At 42.7% G+C, this 21,570-nt stretch overlaps 1 protein-coding gene across 2 annotated transcripts in view; it reads left to right on the top strand.

The window, feature by feature from the left end:
• Window positions 1–6,311, top strand: part of CPVL (carboxypeptidase vitellogenic like) — a 110,363-nt gene extending 104,052 nt beyond the window's left edge. For both annotated transcript variants that reach the window (XM_019726169.2, XM_019726168.2), the window contains exon 13: window positions 6,098–6,311. In XM_019726169.2, the coding sequence (XP_019581728.2) occupies window positions 6,098–6,202 (105 nt within the window). In that variant the 3' untranslated portion in view covers window positions 6,203–6,311. The remainder of the gene's footprint in view (window positions 1–6,097) is intronic.
• Window positions 6,312–21,570: the final 15,259 nt, after the last annotated feature.

Raw genomic sequence — 21,570 nt, 5'->3', positions numbered from 1 at the left:
CTTCAACACATGGCACCATGACAATGTTGTGCCCTTGGGCATGTTCTGTATCCTAAATTCCTGAAACCTGGGGACATTTGCAGGTCCAGGGTCCTCTTCAGCTGTGGCTCAGGAACACAGTTGAATCCAGGTACCCTGTCCGGTCAGGAGTTGTCCGAACCAGACCAGCTCTGGAGTGTCTCGGGGCCGCCGATACAAACTGATGGTGGTGGTATGGTCTTCAATCTCTTATTGCCAATTATACTAGAATTCAGTGGGGGAGGCAGGAATGACGCAGGCAACAGGACCGTCTTGTCTTTCTGCAAACATTTGAAATCCGGCCCATCTGCTATCCTGAGCCAAGGTTTCGGAGAAGGTTTAGACCTTATAATTTACCCATTTGGATGGATGTTTCTTTGATGTATTTTGGGAAAGAGGAAGAACGCCCAAATGTTTCATCTTTCCCCAGGAGAGCCAAAATGTCAGGGAGCCAGTGGTCTGAGGGTGAACTGGCTTGGGAGGGAGGGGGAAACCTTAATCCATAATGTTTGCCAATTTCCATGGTATGAACACTCCCACCATGGCTGATTTCAAGCAACCCACGTGAAGCCACTGCATGTGGAGTGAGGCAGCGACGTGCACAGGTGTGAGGCTCCAGGACACGTCTGCTAGAGCCACCCCCCATTGTGGTTTTCAGGAAACAAAACTTGAGCGGGCTGGCTGGCTCTCGTTTGCACGTTATGCAAAAGACAGTGAGGCAGTCAGGACTTAAGTCCTCAGAACAACGGCAGAGAGCGTGAGCTGCCATAACCTCTGCCCTGTCGTCCCCACTCTCATTCTATCCTCCAGAAGAACATGACAAATGGAGATCATGCCGCTAGATAGTAAGGGTAATTAGTGAGCTGGATTGTGCTTTTCATGTCTAACATAAAAACTGGACGTGGAGGAAGTGAAGTTTCGATTCCTTTTCAATTGCATCCAATCCTGTGCTGTCACGTGGGTTCTTAAACGGGGAAAAAAGACAGAACAGCTTCCTGCCATTCTGCTGAGACAAGTAAGGTCTTGCTTGCTTGACAGTTCCGTGTGGGGAGAAGAGAGTGTTTGGCATTGCATGTGGTAAAGGGGGTGGAGGGGAAGAAGGGGATGGGTCGTGGTGTTGGCAGGCTGAAGGGATAAAATGCACCCCAGACAGTTAAGGCGAGTGTATTGACAGAGGGTGGAGCGCATATTGAAGCTGCTTTCTTATTTAATTGGGATGTTTCCCGTGGGAAGGAAGCATTCATAGCATGGAAATAAAGAAGACTGGAAGAGAAATATTCCCCATCCTGAAGAATATATTATAATCCTTTCTTCAAAAAAAAAGCATAAAAATGCATTTTATATTTATTAATACAGTAGCTTATGCTCTTCCTCCACTCTTAAAGGGAAAAAAGTATCGCTTTGACCATAAAGGTAATGACATATGATGACCATTGCTTCAGAGCTTATTGTTTATCTATACGGCACATGGGGCAAGCTTCATACATTCTTGGGGACTGGGCGCCATGTAACGTTTTATATGCATTATCTCTTTGAATCCTCACAAAAAGCTACATAGTCTTAGAGTGACCAACCATCCTGGACTGCCTGGCACTTTTTCAGTGCCCTGAAAGTTTATGTTCCCAGAAGTCCCTCAGTCCTGGGACGTCTGGTCTTCCTAATTCTTCATTTTACAGATGAGAAAGTAGAGGCAGTTAAGTCACAGCTGGGCTCAGACTCAGATCTGCTGAATCCTGAGTTCACGCTCTTCATCACCCCACGTCCCTCTTCTCCTTTCCCTTCTCACCATCTATCCTACGAACCTACATCATTTCTCCCCTACACAGCTAGTCTCCTAATTTACCTCCTTACTCCTTCCAAATCAACCCCCTCAGTCCATATTAAGTCATCTTTGGGTAATGCAAATCTGAGCATATGACTATCCTGCTTAAAACCCTCTAGGATATATTCAGAGTAGTCAAACCCACAGAGACAGACAGCAGGCTAGTGATTGCCAGGAACTGGCAGGAGACGGGTGTGGGAAGTGATTGTTAATGGGTATGGGTTTCCTTTGGGGTGATGAACGCATCATGCAACTATTTAGTGGTGATGGTTGCACAGCATTGGGAATGTACTAAATGCTACTGGATGGTTCACTGTAAAATGGTTAACATGGTAACTTTATTTTATGTTACATGTACTTTAACACACACACACACACACACACACACACACACACACACACACACTACTACAGGATGAGATCCATGCATCTCTGCAGCATGTCTTATGGGATTTACCTGTTCACCTTCTCTCTGTTTTCCCTCTGATCCTTTGTAAATGGAACCATTTGCAGATGATAGCATGTGCCATGCAGTTCCATGCCCCGCTGCTTTTGCAGGCACAGTTTCTCCTCTGTCTGCAATGCCTCCCTCCCCTCATCCCACCCACCACTCTTCCCAGCGATCTGCTCCTCCAAGCCCCCCGTGACACATCTACATCAATCTGCCCATTGGGAGTGTCCCTCCATATTTTGTCATCTAAAAAGGCACAAGTGGGAAACCTTTACTGCCAGGTCTATGTTTCTAGTTTCAGGGAGAATTGTATCGTCTCCTAAAAAACAAAGTGGAGTAAAGCTTTAAAGTGTTTTCTAAAACCCTTTTAAAACTCATGACACATATGTGACCCCCTGGACCACGTGGAACACCGAGTGTGGAGGTTTCAGCTCTCGTGTGGAAGCACCCCAAACGTGCAGTTTCTGGTGATGAGACCGTTTCTACCCAGGGAGCCTTGAGATGACTCTTGTCACATTTTGTCGCCTACCTCTAAAAACTGTGGCGTGGTCTGTGTCCTTGACTTGTGAGTGGTGTGCAGCTCAGCCATAAACAAGGGAGTGGTTTCTTTTTCAGCAATCAAAAGTTTATTTTTGAGGTTGACATTGGTGAAATGCCATATGAGAATCTGCTAGAGAACATACTTTGAGAATTTGTGGTACATGAAAAAGACTGTTCCGAAATGAGCTTTTCTTTCCCATTTTCATGACACCATTTATGATGTCATTCGGTCATTACATATGGTGGCTCAGAATTGGACCGGAAGTTGGGGGGTCACTGAGAGTAAGAATTATAGCACACAGCTCTGTCATCTCTTCTTCACTGCCTGATTATCACAGACGTGTGTGTGTGTGTGTGTGTGTGTGTGTGTGTGTGTGTGTGTAAATACCAGGAGAGCAGGTAATCAGGAAGAAATGCACAAAGGTGAGGCCATATTAAACAAATTTCTATTTGTGTTCTCCTTCAAGGTACATAGAGAATTGCCTTGTTTGTCACAGGATAGAAAAGTTTTTCTAAACAGTGGTTCCCAACAAGGAGCTGCTCTTTGAACCAACAGCATCCGCACTACCTTGCAGTTATTAGAAATGCAAATTCTTAGGCCCTACCCTTCAGAATCCATACATCCAGGGGTGGGGCCCAGCAGTCTATTTTAATGAGTATTTTTTTTTTTTTTTTTTGCCGTGTGTGAGTTTGAGAACCACTGTTTTAAATAGCTTCCATAAAGCAAGATTGTTGATGCTAATGTGAGACCACAATATTCTCGTTAGGTTGATACAAACATTTTGATCCTGGATTTTGAATAAGGATAATTGTTGGAAGAATAATGACAATGGCTAATGTTTCTTAAGTACCATCGCAGGCCTGGCACTGTGCTAAGTGTTTCATGGATATTATTGCATTCATTTCTCACACACTTCACAACTACCCCCGGTGGTAACACTTCTTTCCCTATTGTATAGTTAGGGAAACTGAGGCTTGGAGAGGTTAAGTTACACAGTTGGCTTGCGTTCCGCCATGCCCCTGCACTCTGCCTCCTGAACCCAGGCCATAAAGCCTTATGCTATCCCCCCATTAGCTGTAGCTCTGGCCCTGGAGGCAGGATGACCTTAGCTCATGAGTATTCATTTACTGCTCTTCTGGACCATTGCTGCCAAACTCATTTCCAGTTGAAGCAGCTGGGTTTTGTCACAAACATGATTTCGTTAAGTGTCCTCAGCTGAGCTGAAGTTGCATAAAAATCACTCATCAGATTCTTGTCAGGGCCAGAGATTTGGATGGGAATTTTCAGGAAGAGAATTCTAGCCTGGGAGTGTGAGGACAGCAACATTTTTTCCTTTAGAGTCACATGCAAGGGCTCTTGTCCCACATCTGTTTACTTTCAGTCTGTGACCAAAAGTGGGACATATTGGGTTTCCAGATGCAAGCCTGAACACAAATGGTAGGTGGGCTCCACTGTCATTGCAACCGGCACAGATGACAATTGATGGAGTGTAACATAAAGCAGGTGTTTCCAATTGTGTTGGAGGAGTAAGTCCAATCTCACATCTCTAACGAGGGTCTACTTCCCTTCCCTACCTCAGAGGGTTGTTGAGAGGTGGGTGAAGGGTTCTGTGAAGAAGCTATAAAGGTTGGTTCAAGAGTAAGACATTATTGTGTACATACAATGAGTTGATTAAAAACACTGGTGTTTGCATCAGAAGCCGGAGTTCTAGTTAATTCTCTCACAATTGTGGGACTCGGACAAGCCACCTAATGGCTCCAAATAGCTCAGTCATCTCGACGCTGATGTCAATGGCGCTCTCTGCGGTTGTGCAGTGCCCAACTTGGATGGCTATGAGCAAAATAAAATTTATCTAATGTTGATCCCACTTACCTCACAGCAAGGTTCTTTGTGAGATAGTGGGTGTTGGGGGAGATTCATATAATGAATGCACTACACAAATATATTTGTATTGTTTTTTTCTACCTCAGTTCCTTTCAGACTGAAGCGGGTAAAGCGGGACTAGCCTCTTACGAAGGGCCATGTCATAGTGACTTTTGCTGACTGTGATTCAGCAGCTAGAAGTTATGGATCCTTTTACTACGTGTGTTCACTCTCTTCATTTACTACTAACTCCTGTCTGTTCTCCACGTGGGCCACGGGACATCACAGGCCACACTGATCTCCTCTGCATGGCCTCCCGGCTTTCAGTGTCAGTCCTTCCCCTTTTGTATTGAATCATGAAGGCCTCCCCTTATCCTCTACGTGCGACATTTGCTAAAACTAGAGGCTTTCTGAGTATAGAGACCAGTCCCCCTTTTTATCAGTGTGGAGCTTAGCACAGGGTGGACCCCTTGTAGGTCCATGTGTGGGTCTGAACTCACCTCAACTGTTTTTGAGAATGCTTTCTACATTCTGAGAGGTGACACAGTGTCCAATGTTACCCAAACTCTTGGAGTCTTCACTTAAGATTACTGCAGGTTGTATGTTAATTCTGTGTAAAATTTAAGGGGACATGTACTGATATCTCTATTTTACTCTGAAAGTGTCAAAAAGATAAGATGGGTAGTAGAATCTATATGTGAGAAAATGAGGAAAGTGGGTATTAATGAATCTAAATTGTGAGTGTATGAAATTCTTTCAACTTTGCTGTATGTTTGAAAGTTTTTCATAGTAAATGTTGAGGCAAAAAGCATGTTCTAATTCTATGCTGCTCAAAAAATAGCCTTTTAAAATTTCAGGTGGCAAGATTTTTTGGTTGGTTGTTTTTAATTTTGGGGAATCACAGTGTCCCCTTTATTAATGAATGGTAAAGGCTAAGAGGGAAGCTTTAGCTCAGTGTGGAGGTCAAGTGGATCAACTCATTGAAGGGTGGACTAGGGTAGATTCCTCCATCCAGTTTCAGGCAGAGCTGACCTAGGGTAGGTGTTCGCACCGCGGGGGCCTGATCAGGTAAGAATCACAGCATAGCATTTGGGAGCAGACAGCTCCCTCCAAAGAAGGAAAAGACAAGGAGGAATAGTCCAGTTTTATGGATGTGAACGATAAACACAACTTTGTGTAAAATTAAATAGCTACACAATTTAAAAAGTTGTCTACCTTAAGCTACCTATTATTAAAACTATCAAAAGCAAGACAATCAGCATATCCAAAGGCATGGATTGATAGCATATGTTCTATATTCGTGTGAGCTTTAAGAATACTTTCATCTGAATTAATACTTTCCATTTATTTAGAATATCCATTTCTCAAAATTTCAATTTTTCTTTTGTTTTTCTTCTTTAAGGTCATTGTTCGAGGTGGAGGGCACATTTTACCATATGACCAGCCTCTGAGATCTTTTGACATGATAAATCGATTCATTTATGCAAGAGGATGGGATCCTTACTGATGGATAAGCTCCTTTCCGAAAAGAGAACGTTAAGGGTTTTAATCTTTGAAAAGAAAAAGTTTCTGTTTTCAAAATGGAAAATATCAAATAAATAATTTTTTTTCCCATCTGCAAAGTGTTTCTCATCAATAAAAATTATCCTTGAAACAAGCAAGATTCTGTTTGGGAGGGAGAGATGGTACATCACACAATTAACTTTAAGAAAATGCTGTGCATGAGTAAGGATTACATCTTTTAACTTAAAAGATGGACAGAATGGATGCTGAGATACCGATTCAGGTAGAAATGGATAAATGGGATGTTGGGACCTTGACAACGAATTTTAAATTCTTTCTAAGAGTATGTGAAAAGTGCAATAAATGAATAGAGCTGTAACCATGTCTTGTTCTGTAATAACAGAACTTTGTCAGACCGTGCATATGCAGGTATGTGGTAAATGTTATTGGTTAGGAAGAGCTGAATTAGCACTCCAAAGGAAGGGGTGAAGGTATAACAGTGGTGGGGAAGAGACTTGGAAAGAATTCATTGAAATAGAAATCTTAGATGTAAAAGTAATGCTGTACCAATTGATGATAAGCAGAGGACCTTAGTCAGAGAACATATTGAATCTTTACCTTTCCTTTCTTTCTTTTTTTGAACTTGTTGGTTCATTTGAAGTGTACACATGTATCATACAGCCTGCATGCCGCATTAGTTATGAGCTATTTTTAATTTGCATTTTAGATTCTCTATTTCTCTTAGCCAAATAAACAATGACTTACTTTAGTGTAATTAATAAAATATCAAAACAAAATTTGAGATAATCTGGCATCAAAATGTATACAGTTATAAACATGTATACATTAGTAATTTTCTAACTGAAATATCACATCTTGGCACGTCTTTCCTGTTTCTGCATCCTGTGCTGTCTCTGAAATTCTACGGTGTGTTTAGTTTTTCCCACATCATTACCCTCTTATATGACCCATCTATGAAATGGCTCGCTGGAGAACTAAATTTAAAAAGCCAAAGCTTTTTCTTGCTGCAAATATTTTATAGCGTTCATTTAACTTCTTCTTTTGTGCCCGATTCCATTCAGGTTTTTGATCTTCCTTTGTTTGTTTTTTTATATTTTTCACTGGGCCCATATACTACAAATCGTCAAATCAAACATTCTGATCAAAAGCAGACTTTAATGACTGCAGAGAAAACACTGAGGGAGGGTGTGCAAAAACTTTTATGTATGGCCCCATCTGCAAGTCAAAACATTTGCATTTGCTCCCACAAGTATGTCGTGCATAGAGAGACCTGGGAGTTAGTCCCGTGTGTATCACGTAAGCCCTGGACGTTTTTGGCTAAGTCACTGTACTGGCTCCCTAAAATCTCAAGGTAGCCAGAAGGGGAGATTGCTGGGATTCCTCCCGGCTCACATGTCATTGTAGGAGCACCTATTTCATAAGGATCCCACGAGATGATATAGTCAATGTTCATTATCCATGGATTCCATGTATCTGTTCACCACCTCGCTGAAAATTGATGTCATCCATGTATCAATACCTGGTGTCGTTCAGGAACGTGCAGAGTGAGGAAAACTTTGAGTCACCCCATGTACACGTTTTTCACCGAAGTCAAACAAACCTGCACTGTACCTTCTCGCTGCAGGTCTCCTCCTGGAAACAAATGTCTGTTTTTTCAGTCTGTTTAGTGTCACATGTTTGTATTTTTGTTGATTTTGCTGTTGAAATGGCTCCTCCGCACAGAGCTGAATGCTACCTAGTGTTCCTAAGTGCGAGAAGACTGTGATATGACCTATGAAGGAAATGCGGTGTTACATCATCGTCCTTTAGGCACAAGTTATAATGCTGTTGGCCGTCAGTTCAACGTTAATGAGTCATCTATTCGTATATTGTCTTCTTTAAACGGAAACACACATAGACCGACGTTATGTATTGACTGGTTGACAAACATATTGCACCAACGGCTAGTAGGAACCAAGTCCTGTATTTTTTCCTAGAAGCAATGGTTGAGTTCTTAATTCAGTGTTTGCAGACACGTTATAGAAAATAACTCCTGAGAACAAAGAGAGGCGACTGTTTTTAGAGACAGAACACTAGTGTAGGGAGTGACACAAAACAATAGCTCCATAAATGAAAGTCACAGGTGTCATCATTTTTATCATCTCCCTGCCCCAGGCACTAGGGCAGTGGGGAGCCTGGAGGGGACAGATTGCCAGGCCTTCCCAGGACAAGCCTAGCCAACCTCCCTGAGGGTACTGTCCTAAGGAGACTGAATCTGGTAGGTATTTTCCTTTAAAGAAGGAAGGGCAAGGCAGTTCAAAGATGAAAGAAAAACAAGCTTTTTAAATTTAATTGAAGAGAGTCCTTTGTAGAAATCTCTAAGTGACACACGCACCCCTTGGGATGCCCAAGACAATCCATTAAGGTCTCTGCCTTGGTCCAGGCATGAGACAGATTTCTCACCTGATTGCTGTTACTGTACTGGGGGGTTGTAAGGAAGAGAAGAGAGGCATCTTCTCATAGTTCTGGGTCCAGCATATGGCCAAGAATTGCAATTTACATGCCTAGAGGATGTTATCAATGTGATTAATTTCCTAAACAACGCCTTCAAATAGTGGGATCTTTCTAACCCTTGGCCATGTGATGGGGAACAGCCAGGGAGGTCTCTGGTACCGTACACTCATGACAGCGCATTTAAAGGACATGTAAACCCTGAGAGTGAAGTGTGCATTCTCTCATTGACAAAAAGACAAGCATTGCAGGCGAGCTGGCCCTTCCTGTCATGGCAAGTGGCTACTGTTAGTATGTCCTCTAGCAGATACTTCCTAAAAAAGTAAACACACAGTCTGTCCTTTCAAGGTCGAAGTGATACTTTAACAATTAGTGAGAAAGCAATTTCTTTTCAAAAGAAATTTAACCCATGGCAAGAGCGTTTTGTAAACATGTTTGGATATGTTCTCATCAATTGTGTGCACATTACCAAAAAACACCTTAAATCAGGGAAAATTTCAGCCAAGTTCTTTGCATAAAAGATAGATGGAATTGAAAAATGAGTTCATAAAGTTCAGCTAATAATGTACTTCTTCCATTGGGAGCCACATATCGCTGTAAAGTTTCTTTTTCAGCTCTGATGGACTCTGAAACCGTGTCCAAATAAAGTGAACAACATACAACCAGATGTTTGACTTGGCTATTTCACAAAAGGGTAACCCAAGATTTGTCAAACATGACAAAGCATATTGAACACATTGATCCTATTAAAAATATGAGCAGTAATTTTTTAGAAAGCAAAATATTTTGTACTACTAAAAATTGAACACAATTTTTAAAAATTTAGTTGAATTTCATCCTTAGCCTTTTACAGTTTCTATTTTGATTAATATTTTTAATGTAAATATTTGTACAACATGATTATAAATGAATGAATAATTATATTTTTTGGTATGCCGTCAGCAACTTTTTAATGATAAGGGTGACAGGGCATAAAGGGCTGGAGAGCACAGAAAAAGTCTAAATTTAACAGTGGACTTAAACTTTGTACTGATTTTGTTAAGAAAAAAAAAGCAAGGCATTTAATAATACAGTATGTTTTCATTTAGAAGGAAGGAAGGAAAGGAAAGAAGGAAGGGAGGGAGGGAATGAGGAAGGGAGGGAGGGAGGGAGGAAATAAATTAGCGTGGGAGACACAGAAGCTTTGTAAAAAATAGAGTGTCTCTGGGAAGATAAATTAGAAACTAATGACAACAGGAGAGAAGGGACTGGGTGTGGTTGGGCATCAGTGGAAGAGAAACTTAACTTTCAATGCATATTTTGATTTTTATACAATTTTGTGCTTATGTTCTATACAATTATATGTAACATCTGGCCCCAGAATTTCCGAGAAAGAGCTACCCTTTGGGTCATTTTGCTGTGGAAGCAGAGCCCTGACGACAAGCCCTGATGGACTAAATCTGCTTGGCAGATCACTTTAAGGAGAGTGTTTGGGTTCCCTGGGCAGCCGGACAGTGGGAAGGTGACAGTGGCAGAAATACAGGGAAGGCAGTGGTGAGAGGAGGTAGAAGAGGGAGGGTGTGGCCACGTGTTGGCTGAGAGCAGAGGAATTTCGAATTCTGCAGAATCTGGAGTTAAGAGCAATGTCAGCACTGGTCTCCCCAGCCCCAGAACACAGAATGTTGTTGCCGCGTTGTGCTAAGGCCAGGGCTGGTGAGTCGATTTGACCTTTGTGTGGCAATTGCAAAGAGGCAGAAAAGTGCTCCTGTTGCAATGGGCTGTCTGTTGGGAGTCCTGTGGAGGAGGTCTGGAAGGGCCCAGCCTTGCCCTCTGAGAGGTAGTTCCCACATGGCGAAACAGGCCTCCCCTCAGGGTTCATTTCAGCTGTACAAGTACAGACCTAATTCTGTGAAACCAGAGGTAATCATCATACATCGCTACCCTTTTTAAGCCACTAAAATGCACCAGATGTTCAGGACATCACCAGGTAGATGGTTTTCCCATTTCACAGATGAGGTCATAGGACTTCACACAGAGACACTTGCCTGAGTTTCTACAGCCAACGGCAGAGCCAGGTCCTATTCAAACCTGGGTGTCTCTCCCTAAATCCCATCCTCTTTCCACGGAAGGAAAGCACACTGCCCCCTGATCCCGAAGCTCTCTCTCACCTGACGACATCGTGGGTCAATATTGGCTACTCCATCCGGGGTTTGGGTGTGTATCATCATTCAGAACACACTTAATTTTGAAAGTTGTCTAAACACGATTCTTAGAAACTTCTAGACACAGTATCTGCTCCACCCAAGAGGAACTAATTTAAATTGGAATGAGGATTCTCTGGAAAGTACTGAGAGTTTTCATTTAATTTTGTATTCATGTGAAGTTCCTAAGTCTTCTTTTATCATGCCACCAAAAACATGATACCTAAGGATGGAAACCAAGAACTAAGGTCCTGTGACTGATGAACTGCTTGACTTGAGCGCTGATTTACTTTGGAAAACCCAGCATTTCTTCCTTTCTTACCCCACCTACTCCTACTGCTGATGGCATATGGGGCATGGTTGTGTCGGTCATTTAAGCCTCTGGGTCTGAGCTCGGAAACCATTTCGTTCTTCAGGCTGAGCCCTTGGGGGTTGAGCTCTGGCCGACCAGGTGAGCTGCAGAGATGACTGTGGGGAAGCCTGTTCACCTCCAGCATCACACAGGAAGTTTGAACCCTGCGATGCAATGCAGCTACCTGCACAATGGTGCTAACGTTTTCTTGCCTACTGGAACGGTTATTGCTATTATCATTCTGAAGATTTAAAACAACATGCAGAAAACAAACCTGAAGGGTGATTGATGTTGTTGCCCCTAAGACACCGTAACCTAGGAATTGAAAGCGGGCCGTGGTGATTTATATCTGCTCGACCCCAAGGAAAGACATCTGCTCAATCATTTTAAAGGGATTTTGGGTAACCAGGAGTGTAACGTAGGGCTGACTGCATTCCCCCGGGCTCTGTGCACTTGAAGAGAAGAAGCCAGGCCCGTGGTTGCTGTGCAAATGGATTTAACAGGAAAATTTGTTGCGTCTAGCCAGATCTATGATAATAAAAATATTCATCCTTTTCTTAAATTTTTAACTTTCAAATTGTGCATTGCACCGTAGCCAGTAGTGACCAGTGATAATTCATCCCGGGTTAAGGGAGGGTAGGTCACTTTGAACTCAGTACCACCAACACTGCACCCAGTCGGGGAAGACAATTACCCTTCCCCCCAAAAGAGGGTATTGTTCCTAGAAGAAAGGGGACCTGAATGTCAGTCAGTCAAGAGCTAATAAACGTCCACCACATGCAGAAATCAAAGCTCCGTAAAGATTAAAGCCAACCTCTACATTTAGACCTGCAGTGGGACTACACATTGGTAATTTTCCTAATTTCCCAATAACTATTTATAATCATTACAATTTACATGTACATCTAGTAATTGTTGCTGATACTTGAAGTTTTCTTACATGAATCAAAGCGGAAAAAGGAAGTAAGTGCCTGAGAGAACTGGGGGATCGGGGTGGGGCATGTCGTGTGAAGAGAATAGGAAAATGAAGATACCCACGCAAGCGTTATGAACTGAAAGCCCCCTGGATCTCAGGCCCCCTCATGGTGACCATCTTACACCAGAATGTGCCACATTACACCTCCTATGTGACCAATCTGCTCTTGGTGCTAAAGATACAAAGACAAACTTAGCCCACTCCCCTGCCCCTGAGACCCTCTAAATGGAGGTAGGCGGACGTGTGAAGGGCAGGTGGGTCACCACTGCATAAATAACTGTAATCCCAGAGCGCTCCCTGCTCCCACAGAGGAAGGTACAAAGCACTTGGAAGCAGACAATAGGGAGTGACTATTTATTCCTGGGAGAAGGAGTTTTCCAAACTGAGGAATGGAGAGGAAGGCCAGAGACTTTCCAGAGGCAGAGACTAGCCCTGACCAAGGCCTGGAGCATAAGAAGTTGGGGGCGGAGGAGGGGGGGGAAGGCTGGAAGCACCTCCTGTGTCTGCCTTCTCTCCTCTTATTTTCATTCTCCTTCCTCTGATAGTTCAATTATTTTGTTGCAAAATCTGGATTCTCAAATGATTACCCTTAACTTCTGTAAGGAAATAGGACTAACTCCCACATTCAACTGATTTGAATAAATCCCTAACAGCCACACTTTAGTTTTCCAATCTTGTCTCTGGGCAGTGAGGGAAAAATCTAGAAGGCTGTCTTCCTATAAGTCTGTCCATCAAGTGGTGTTAGTGGCATGTGAAATGGCATTTCTTTATTAAAATCCCCACATGCTATATGGTAACATATTGGGACAGGCTGTCATTTACCAATTTCCCATCTCCCCTGAGAAAAGAAACATTCTTGAAGGAAGTCGTTTTGAAATGCTCCCATAGTGTGACTCACTGGAGGGAAATGTCAAAGCCTTTCGGGCAAAAAATAAACAAAAGTGAAAAAATATGTAGATTCTACCCAAAAAAAAAAGGCTTGGAGTGATGTTGCACTGGAAAATTGAAGCTGATCTTGGACGGGATAAAGGGAATAGTGGAGAGGGATTTTGTTTAGTCAAATGAGGAAGTTTGTTCAGGGTGAAATTTCAGCAGAATGTATTTTCCTTGGGACAGAGGACAAGGCATCGCTAATGAGACACAGCTCCCTCAAATGAGCTCCTTCTGCCCCTGAAAAATCTTACCATGTGTTAGTCTAGAGCCTAACCACAGGTCTTGAAGAACTCCAGTTTCTTACAGAACGAGAAATAGAATTCTCTTTTGGTCTCATAAATAAACCAAGCTCCACATAGCTTTGCTTCTAGATCAAATTCTTACCTTGATGGCTGGTCAGAGAGGAGAGAAAGATACACGAGCCCACCGAGCATGCAATTCTGAACCCAAATGCCACACTTCCTGTAATTTCCACCTCTTCCATGGCAAACTTTCCTCTCTTCCTTAGGCGGCAGTGGAGTAAAATGAGTTGATAGTCACATATTCAATTTGGAAACATTACAGGGACAAGGAAAAGAACTCAACAATCCAGTGTCATTAGGATACACCCAGTTATGAAAACTGAAACCAGGTGGTTTAAAAACACTCACGCCAGCAATTCCCAAGGAATGGTCTTTTAGTAAAGACAACCCTGGGAAGGCAAAGAATGCAGAGAGGTTTGTGTTATTCTCTCCTGCTTCTCGCTTCACACAAACCCCTCAATCCTCAACAGAGGTGCCATCAAATAAAAACCAGAGATCAGATCTAGAGAGACAAGGAAGGCATGGAAAACCTTGGAAAAGAATCAAAGGAGGTAAATAGATGTGGGATCCTGAAGCCCCAGAGGACAGCGTGTGGTGCACATCTCAGAGTGTGGTGGGTTTTAGGCTCCCCTTTTTCTCCCCAGTTCCAAATGCAGACTCAACAGCAGCCTGGTCTCCAGCGCCACTGGTTTTCATAATGAGCTGTTTCTTCCCCTCTGCCCGAAGCCGAATAAGAAAACAACTCGACCTTTGGAGTAGAGAGCAAGTGATGATGAGTTTCTCTGGGGACAGAAGTTTATCACCTGGAAAGATGGCCCCCCGGGGGGGGGGGGAATGTTGGCAATGAATTGTTGCTACTTTTCCATGTTTACTAAGTCGAATTGATTCTGGGCATCTTCATAAATAAACCAATTCCTAATGAATGGCATCACGATAGGTAAGAAAGAGAGAATTGTCTAGAAGAAAACAGAAAGAATGATAAAATTAATAGTATGTGCCTCGAACTAGACATACAATGTAAAGGCTATTTCTTCTCACATCTGCCTGGACACATTTCAGAAAACCACCATCAAAGGGTTCTGTATTTATTGGAGAGAAAACTTGAGGTTGTGTGCGTTGGCTCTTTTGTTCCTCAGGATTTGACTCTTTTTCTGTTCACCAGTGCAGCTGTTTCAAATTGTGTCCACTCTCAAGCTCCAGTGACTGGTCCCCTTACTCTCAGCAAATGGCTTTGCTTCCTACTTTACTGAGATGATCAAAGCAACCCCACACTGGATCCCTCGGTTTTCCCCACACCCCAACATACTGTGACAGCATCACTACCCATATTCCCTTCCTATCATGGGAAAATCATGACCTCTCTTCTGAGCTTCCCACCCACAGCTCCAACTTTCCTGATGGAAATTCAAATTCTACATGACCAGATTGGTCATCTTTCCCCCTAAACCAGCAGAGTCTCTTGGTTTCCCTTCGTCGTCTGAGAACTCCGCATTCTCACCACCACCAACCTTCTCTTGTCCTTCTCTCATATTCAGCAGGGGTCAAACCCTGTTTGTTCTACTTCAGCAGTATCTTTTGTGTCTCTCTCCTTTTCTTTCCTATTTCTAGACTATTGCACAGCCTGTGGAAACTTCTCCCTACTTCTAGCCTTTCCATCACCAGTCCCAACCATTAATCCATCCTAGACAATGTTGCTACTGTGGTTCCCTGAAAATAAGACCTAGCTGGACAATCAGCTCTAATGCATCTTTTGGAGCAAAAATTAATAGAAGACCCGGTCTTATTTTACTATAATATAAGACCGGGTCTTATCTATCATAACATAATATACGACCGGGTCTTCTATGAATTTTTGCTCCTAAAGATGCATTAGAGCTGATTGTCTGGCTAGGTCTTATTTCCAGGGAAACATGGTATTTCATTTTCTAATGCACAACTGGAATCTACTCACCCAATGGCTGCCAAGTACTTTCAAGTTAACATCAAAACACCCTGGCTTTGAAGGCCTATCACAATCTGACTCCAACCCACTTTTGGGGGTTCTTTTCCCAGTGCTCAAATACATCCAGTTAGATGAGATTATTTGTCCTCTACTGTATTCTATCTCTATTTTCTCTTTGTTCATGCCTCTCTTTCTCTCCACCCAATCGAAGTGAAACACTGCCCAGCCTTCCAGGCTCACACAAAGTGCAAGATGTCTTAAGCTTTTCTCTTCCCTTGGTTTCTCTTTTCCCATTCCTGCCTCAAAAGAATTGCTTTCTTCTCTGCATTATCTGTCTCACTTCTGCAACACACATTTCTGCCTGTGTCAGAGTTGTTTTAAGTTTTCCCTTTTTTTGTTCTCCATTTGATCAGGGAGTTGACTCCTTGTCACTTGCGTTGGGGAGGTAAGTGACAGAATGAGAAGCGGAAAGATTCTGGCTTTTATTTTCTGATAGCCGGAAGCCCAAGGGGAGAATAGGGTTTGAGAACAGTTTAGTTGCTTGGGAAAACAGAGGAGAAACACCAGATTCAAAGGAAATCCCCCCAGTTTGGGGAGAGAAGCAAGTTCTGCAGGTTCTGCCTCCTGGTGGGTGGCAAGACCCCCTGAGAGGAAGAGATTTTGGGTGGGGCATCTGGGGAGCTGAAACCATAGGAATGGACGTTTTCAGCCTTGCCCAGAGCAGCAGATGGCCACCAGGAGTGAAGGGACAATGGGGACAGACACAGTGTGATGGGCTGATTAGCAGAAGACCTTCTCCAAGGTCTTTGTCACTGCATAAGACCCTTGAAACTTTGACATAGCTCCCTGGGGGCAAAGGGGGGAGAGCAGAACAATAACTGAGATGAAATTTCCCACTGACCCAGCAAGATGAGGTGCAGAATTTAAAATATATATATATTATAGAAAATAAAGAGACTATTGTTATCACCTGAATTTGTGGATTGATATTCATTCTTGATATACTGTTTAAGTAGACATATTACAACTTTTCCCTTGAGAAAGAAAACATGGCAACTCAGCAATATTGACCGAATGCTCACTGTGTGCGGGGCACTGTTCTAGATGGTAGCGATATCGCAAAGAACAAGATGGAAGACCCCTCCTCAGAGACATTGCATTTTGGTGGAAGATCAGTGATCAACCACGTACGTACTTTGCGTGCTGGTTTAATATGATTTCAAATCAGTTTGTTTATGATTTAAGTGAAGTTGTTGTAATCCCCTTGTCTGTGACAATGACAAAAAAAAAATGTGGCTTTGCTCTAAGTATGAAGCAAGTTGTGTCAGGATGTCATCATTCTCCGTCTATTTTCGTTGATCAGCAGTCAGCAGCTCAGTGTCTGAAGAGCTCCTCTGAGAGCTTATCAGTAAGAATACGCGGGGAAGCAACTCTGCCAGGGACCTTTAGACCAGAAATACTGACAGAGTTTGAGGACTATCAGAGAGTTTCAGTCGGGGCAAGGTGACTCTTCGCTAACCTAAAAACGCAATGAAGACCCTTAAGATATTTGTTCCCACTGTGGCCAGGGCGGCTCTTCAGTCGGTAGTGCTGCTAAACGGTGCAGCGGTCTCAGGAGTAATAACCTTCCAAGCAGCTCAGCCCTCCTGTTACTGTGTTTCCCCGAAAATAAGGCCTCGCCGGACAATCAGCTCTAATACGTCTTTTGGAGCAAAAATTAATATAAGACGCGGTATTATGTTATGTTATGTTATGATATACGAGGTCTGACGTTAATTTTTGCTCCAAAAGAGGCATTAGAGCTGATTGTCCGGCTAGGTCTTATTTTCAGGGAAACACGGTAACACTCGCATCTTTCTTCCCTAGCAATGCGCTCTAGCAACAGGGGCCTTTTACTTTTTCACTGGCAGCTGGAAATCAGCTCTGATTGGTTGCTGTCTCTCCCCAGTGCCTACTGGTATAAAAAAGTACACTTCATATTAAATTTGGACTTTATTCCTTTATCTCCCTTTAATAATAATGTGATTAATCTGTCATTTGTCTGCACTATGTTATTTCTTTATTTGGTTTATCAAGAGAGATGATCCTCTATGCTACTGGCTTCTGAAATTATTATAATGCCCACAGCAAACCTGTGCTAAATAAATTACTGACAAAGACAGAATGAGTCTCTAACATTTGCTGTCTCCCACAAAACAAACAAAAACAAACAATGCCGGTAGAGATACATATTGACTGGTGCCATAAACAAAATCAAAGCAGGGTACAGGGATCAAGTGTGACGGGAGGTGATTACATTGGGTGGTCAGGAAGGGCCTTCCTGACAGGCTGACGTCTGAGCGGGGTCTGAAGGAAGGGCAGAAAGGAGTCTCGCCTGTATCTGAGACACTACACTACCAACACTGCAGGCCCAGCAAGGGGCCCAGGCCTGGGAAGGGAATAAAAGCTCAGTGGCCTGATCTGGGAGGAGGGGCTGGTGATGGCTGAGCCACGGGATGCAGAAAACCAAGGTAAAGACTTGGGACTTGCCCAGCTTTCCTTCCCCCACTGGGCGCCAAGCACACAATATGTGCTCAGAAAGGATTTACTGACTAAAGGATGAACCAAACGTGGGTATTTATACCACAGGGAGAAATAATAGGTAACACATAAAAATAGGAATTCTTAGAACACAAACATGACCCATAAGCCTATAACCCCAATTCCACCACCTGTAAACTTTTAATACGAATCCTTCTAGTCTTTCATTATTTGCAGATTCTGTTTTTCACATTGAAGACAATGCTATGTCCTGTCTTCTTCACTTAATCATATTGCAATTTTTAATATCATTCTTTCACTAAGATACAGTGGATCTTTTAGCTGGTTTCAGCATCTTCGGCAAAGTGGTCATGAGGCCACTGACCCTTTCAAGGGCCGCAGTAGGTGCTCAGCAGCTACTGAATTTTATGAGGAGGGGGATTGATGGGCCGCCAAACCCTGTAGACGGAGACAGACTAACAGCATACGGGCCCACATAGCCCTGCCGGCCCTGGCTCCAGGATGCCAAAGGATGCTAACACAGGGCACGTCCCTGTGTCACAGTGCACAGGGATTTGTCAACAATAGAGAGGTGGTACCTATGAAATTCTCCCCTCTCCATCTGGCCTTGAGGCATTGGGACATTTCCTAAAGAGGCATGTGGTTCCTCTTGGGTCTCTGCTCTTCCCTCTAGTAGCTGCCCCCCAGCTCTCCCTAATTCTAATTCTGGGTAAATGACTCAGCTTGATTCGGTGTCTCTGACTTGTGGCTTCTGGAAGGAGCCAGGCCATTTTGGAACACAATGAAACGTAGCTCAAACCAAGCAAAACTACCTCAGAGCACAGCCATACGTTGGAAAACAGAAAACATATTTATTTTCAATGTCCAGGATTATAAACTCTTCAACTATAAAAATAAACATGGATCTCAGTTCAAAAAAATCAGAAATGACTTCATAAAAATCAGGCAGCAAGCCTAAGCTCTTCTCTGATGTGGCTTCCTACCCTTCCATCTGCTTTGGGATGGCTCTTTCTGGAAGAGCCGTTCGGCCTGTGCTGAGGTGTCCTCTTCGACCCTGGAGAAGGATAAGGGAGTCTTCATGGCCAAAAAGGGACACCCCCCCCTTAAGTGTTTTTGGAGTAAATGTATATTTTACTCCCGTGTTTCCTCAAAAATAAGACCAGGTCTTTCATTAATTTTTGTTCCAAAAGACACATTAGGGCTTATGTTCAGGGAATGTCATCCTGAAAAATCATGCTAGGGCTTATTTTCTGGTTAGGTCTTATTTTCGGGGAAATGCAGTAGTGAACCAGCCTTGCTAGAACCTGAAGATGTTGTTCACTGGTTGCTGAAGCTGCTCTTGCCCCTGAGCAACAGATGAATTTATTCAAGACTTGCATTATTGAAAGGAAAACAAACCTCAGGCAGGAAAAAAATTAATGGGAAGTTTAAGGGAAAATACAAACAAAAAACAACCCACCACCACTAGAAATAACCCTCAGCCTGGCTGAGATAATTAGAGCCATATGGAGAAGGGAGCCCAGGTGCCCAGGTGGGGGGTTGTGTCTGAGGACAGAAGCAGCTGCTCTTTAGCCAGCACGGTCCAAAACCTTCAAATCACCTGCAAAGCAGAGAAGTAGTTGCTTTCTTCCTCTCTCTCTTCTTCCCTCTTTCCCTGCAGCACTGGGAATGTTATAGATTGGAAACTTTCCAGGTGAGAAGGCATGGTGTGATGGGGCTAGATACTAAATGGGGGGTTGGGGTGCACGGAATGAGCAGCATGTAGGAGTGTAGTCATGGTTTCTCATCCCTCTCCCAAAACTCTGGATTTCAAAATCGGGCTCCCATCCAGGAGATAATAAAAGATGCATTCGGCCGCCTCTCTGGCTGTCCTACAATCATTTCATGGTGGGTTGTTGGATGCTTTGAGCTTAACCAGACCTGCACATATCCTCAGTCTAATTCCATCATGTGGCTTCTAATGCCATCATATGTGGCCTCTGGCAAGAAAGCCATTTTCTAATTGCTAATATCCTCTCTCTCCTGCATTCATCCTGCCAGAATCATTTACAGCTCCGTGTCTGAATCTCCCCAGGAAAGATTTTTTTCCCCCCTCTTTGGCAAGATGGTTTCCAGAAAACAACCCTCTTTACGGGACAAATAAATATATAAGAGTTCACCAGCAGCGCAGTGGTGAAGAATTCTGGATTTTGGTGCTCCATAAGAGAAAAGAATATCACAGAAGTTCTTTGTGAAGTTTTCTGTTTTCTTTTTAGTTTATGGCTTTTATCACATGTGTGACTTCACCCATTTAGGGAAGAACATTAGCTTGTTCATCATATCAACACTTTGTTAATGTTTCAATTCATTGCAGAAGCCCTTAAAAGACATTATATAAGGTCTATACAGACAGGAAGTTCTGTCTATTGTATTCAACCCCCTATTCACAACTCCTAGTAGAGTTTCTGGCACTTCGTAAGTGGTCGTTAATATTTATTGTTGAATGAACTGAGCTATTTTCTAATGGGAAACTGAGAGTCGAGGCACTTTTTTGAATTTTGTAGTGATCAGTGTGAAACAGAACTGTGTATCTATCTTGGAGTTAAGAAGGAAAATTTTGACCTAGTTTCACTCTTAGGAGCAATGAGACTCTTAAAATAGACTTTTATCTACTGACTTTAAATTTACAAACTACCACTAGATATTTCGAAAGTCAACCCTTTCTTCCATTACAAATAAAAACTCTATTTCGTGTCATGGCGGTACTCCTTTGTCAGTTACAGGCTACGCCTGCCAGCAATAATAAACAGATTGTTCCCCTTATTATGCCTGAGGAGAGGATTCTGGATTCCAGTAAAAGGGATGTACTTGGAATTAAATGTGCTAAGGTGAAATTTTCTCAATTCTCTTCATTTTGGGGTAAGCAAAGCAAAAGTGAATGTATACGAGTAGTTCTGAAAATACTCCATATTGTTTTATTTGTAATCAGCTACTTGATCCAGTGTTGAGGATTTGAGAAAATATAAAATTTCAACCTCTGCTTTTCATAGTTAGGAAAAAAAGCTCACTTAATAGAAATCTAACAGCTGTTGGCCAAGTCCCAGGTGAAACTGTGCAGTGATTCTTAAGTGACTTTTTTTTAAAAAGTCTCTCTTATTTATAATGAACTAAAATCCAGACTTCTGTACAATCTTTTCCCAGAGAGAAAAGTCTGTTCCATATGTGTTGACAGCTAAAGAGAAAGCCAGTGGTACTCCCCATAGTAAAACCAGGCTATGATGAAAGAGGGAGAACAGAATCCTTTGACTGAATTTCAGATGCAGACCTAAGAGTTTTTTGGGTTTTCTTTGAACCTCAGCATAGAGAATATGTAACAGCAAAAGGTAAAACTAATTCGTGATGATGTCAGAGCTGGAACGTCAGTGCCTTCTTCCACTTTGCAACTTGCGTGTGGAATTCCAGTGAAAAGAAAAGCATATGCAGTAAGAGATCTCCAAGGTGCCACTGAAGCTGTGGGAATGGACTTTCCATGTTCCTCCTGTTTTGATAGTTTTAAAACCAATTACCATGAAATGTATATATGACCCAGTTGTGGACTGAACTTGTGGATGTGGCTATCTAGAAAAAGGAGCAAATGAATGCATCATTTATCTTAG

The sequence above is a fragment of the Rhinolophus sinicus genome, linkage group LG09, assembly GCF_036562045.2.
Source record: "Rhinolophus sinicus isolate RSC01 linkage group LG09, ASM3656204v1, whole genome shotgun sequence".
Lineage (NCBI taxonomy): Eukaryota > Metazoa > Chordata > Mammalia > Chiroptera > Rhinolophidae > Rhinolophus > Rhinolophus sinicus.
Note: the sequence above shows the minus strand (reverse complement) of the source record. Positions and strands in the feature narration are given on the sequence as shown.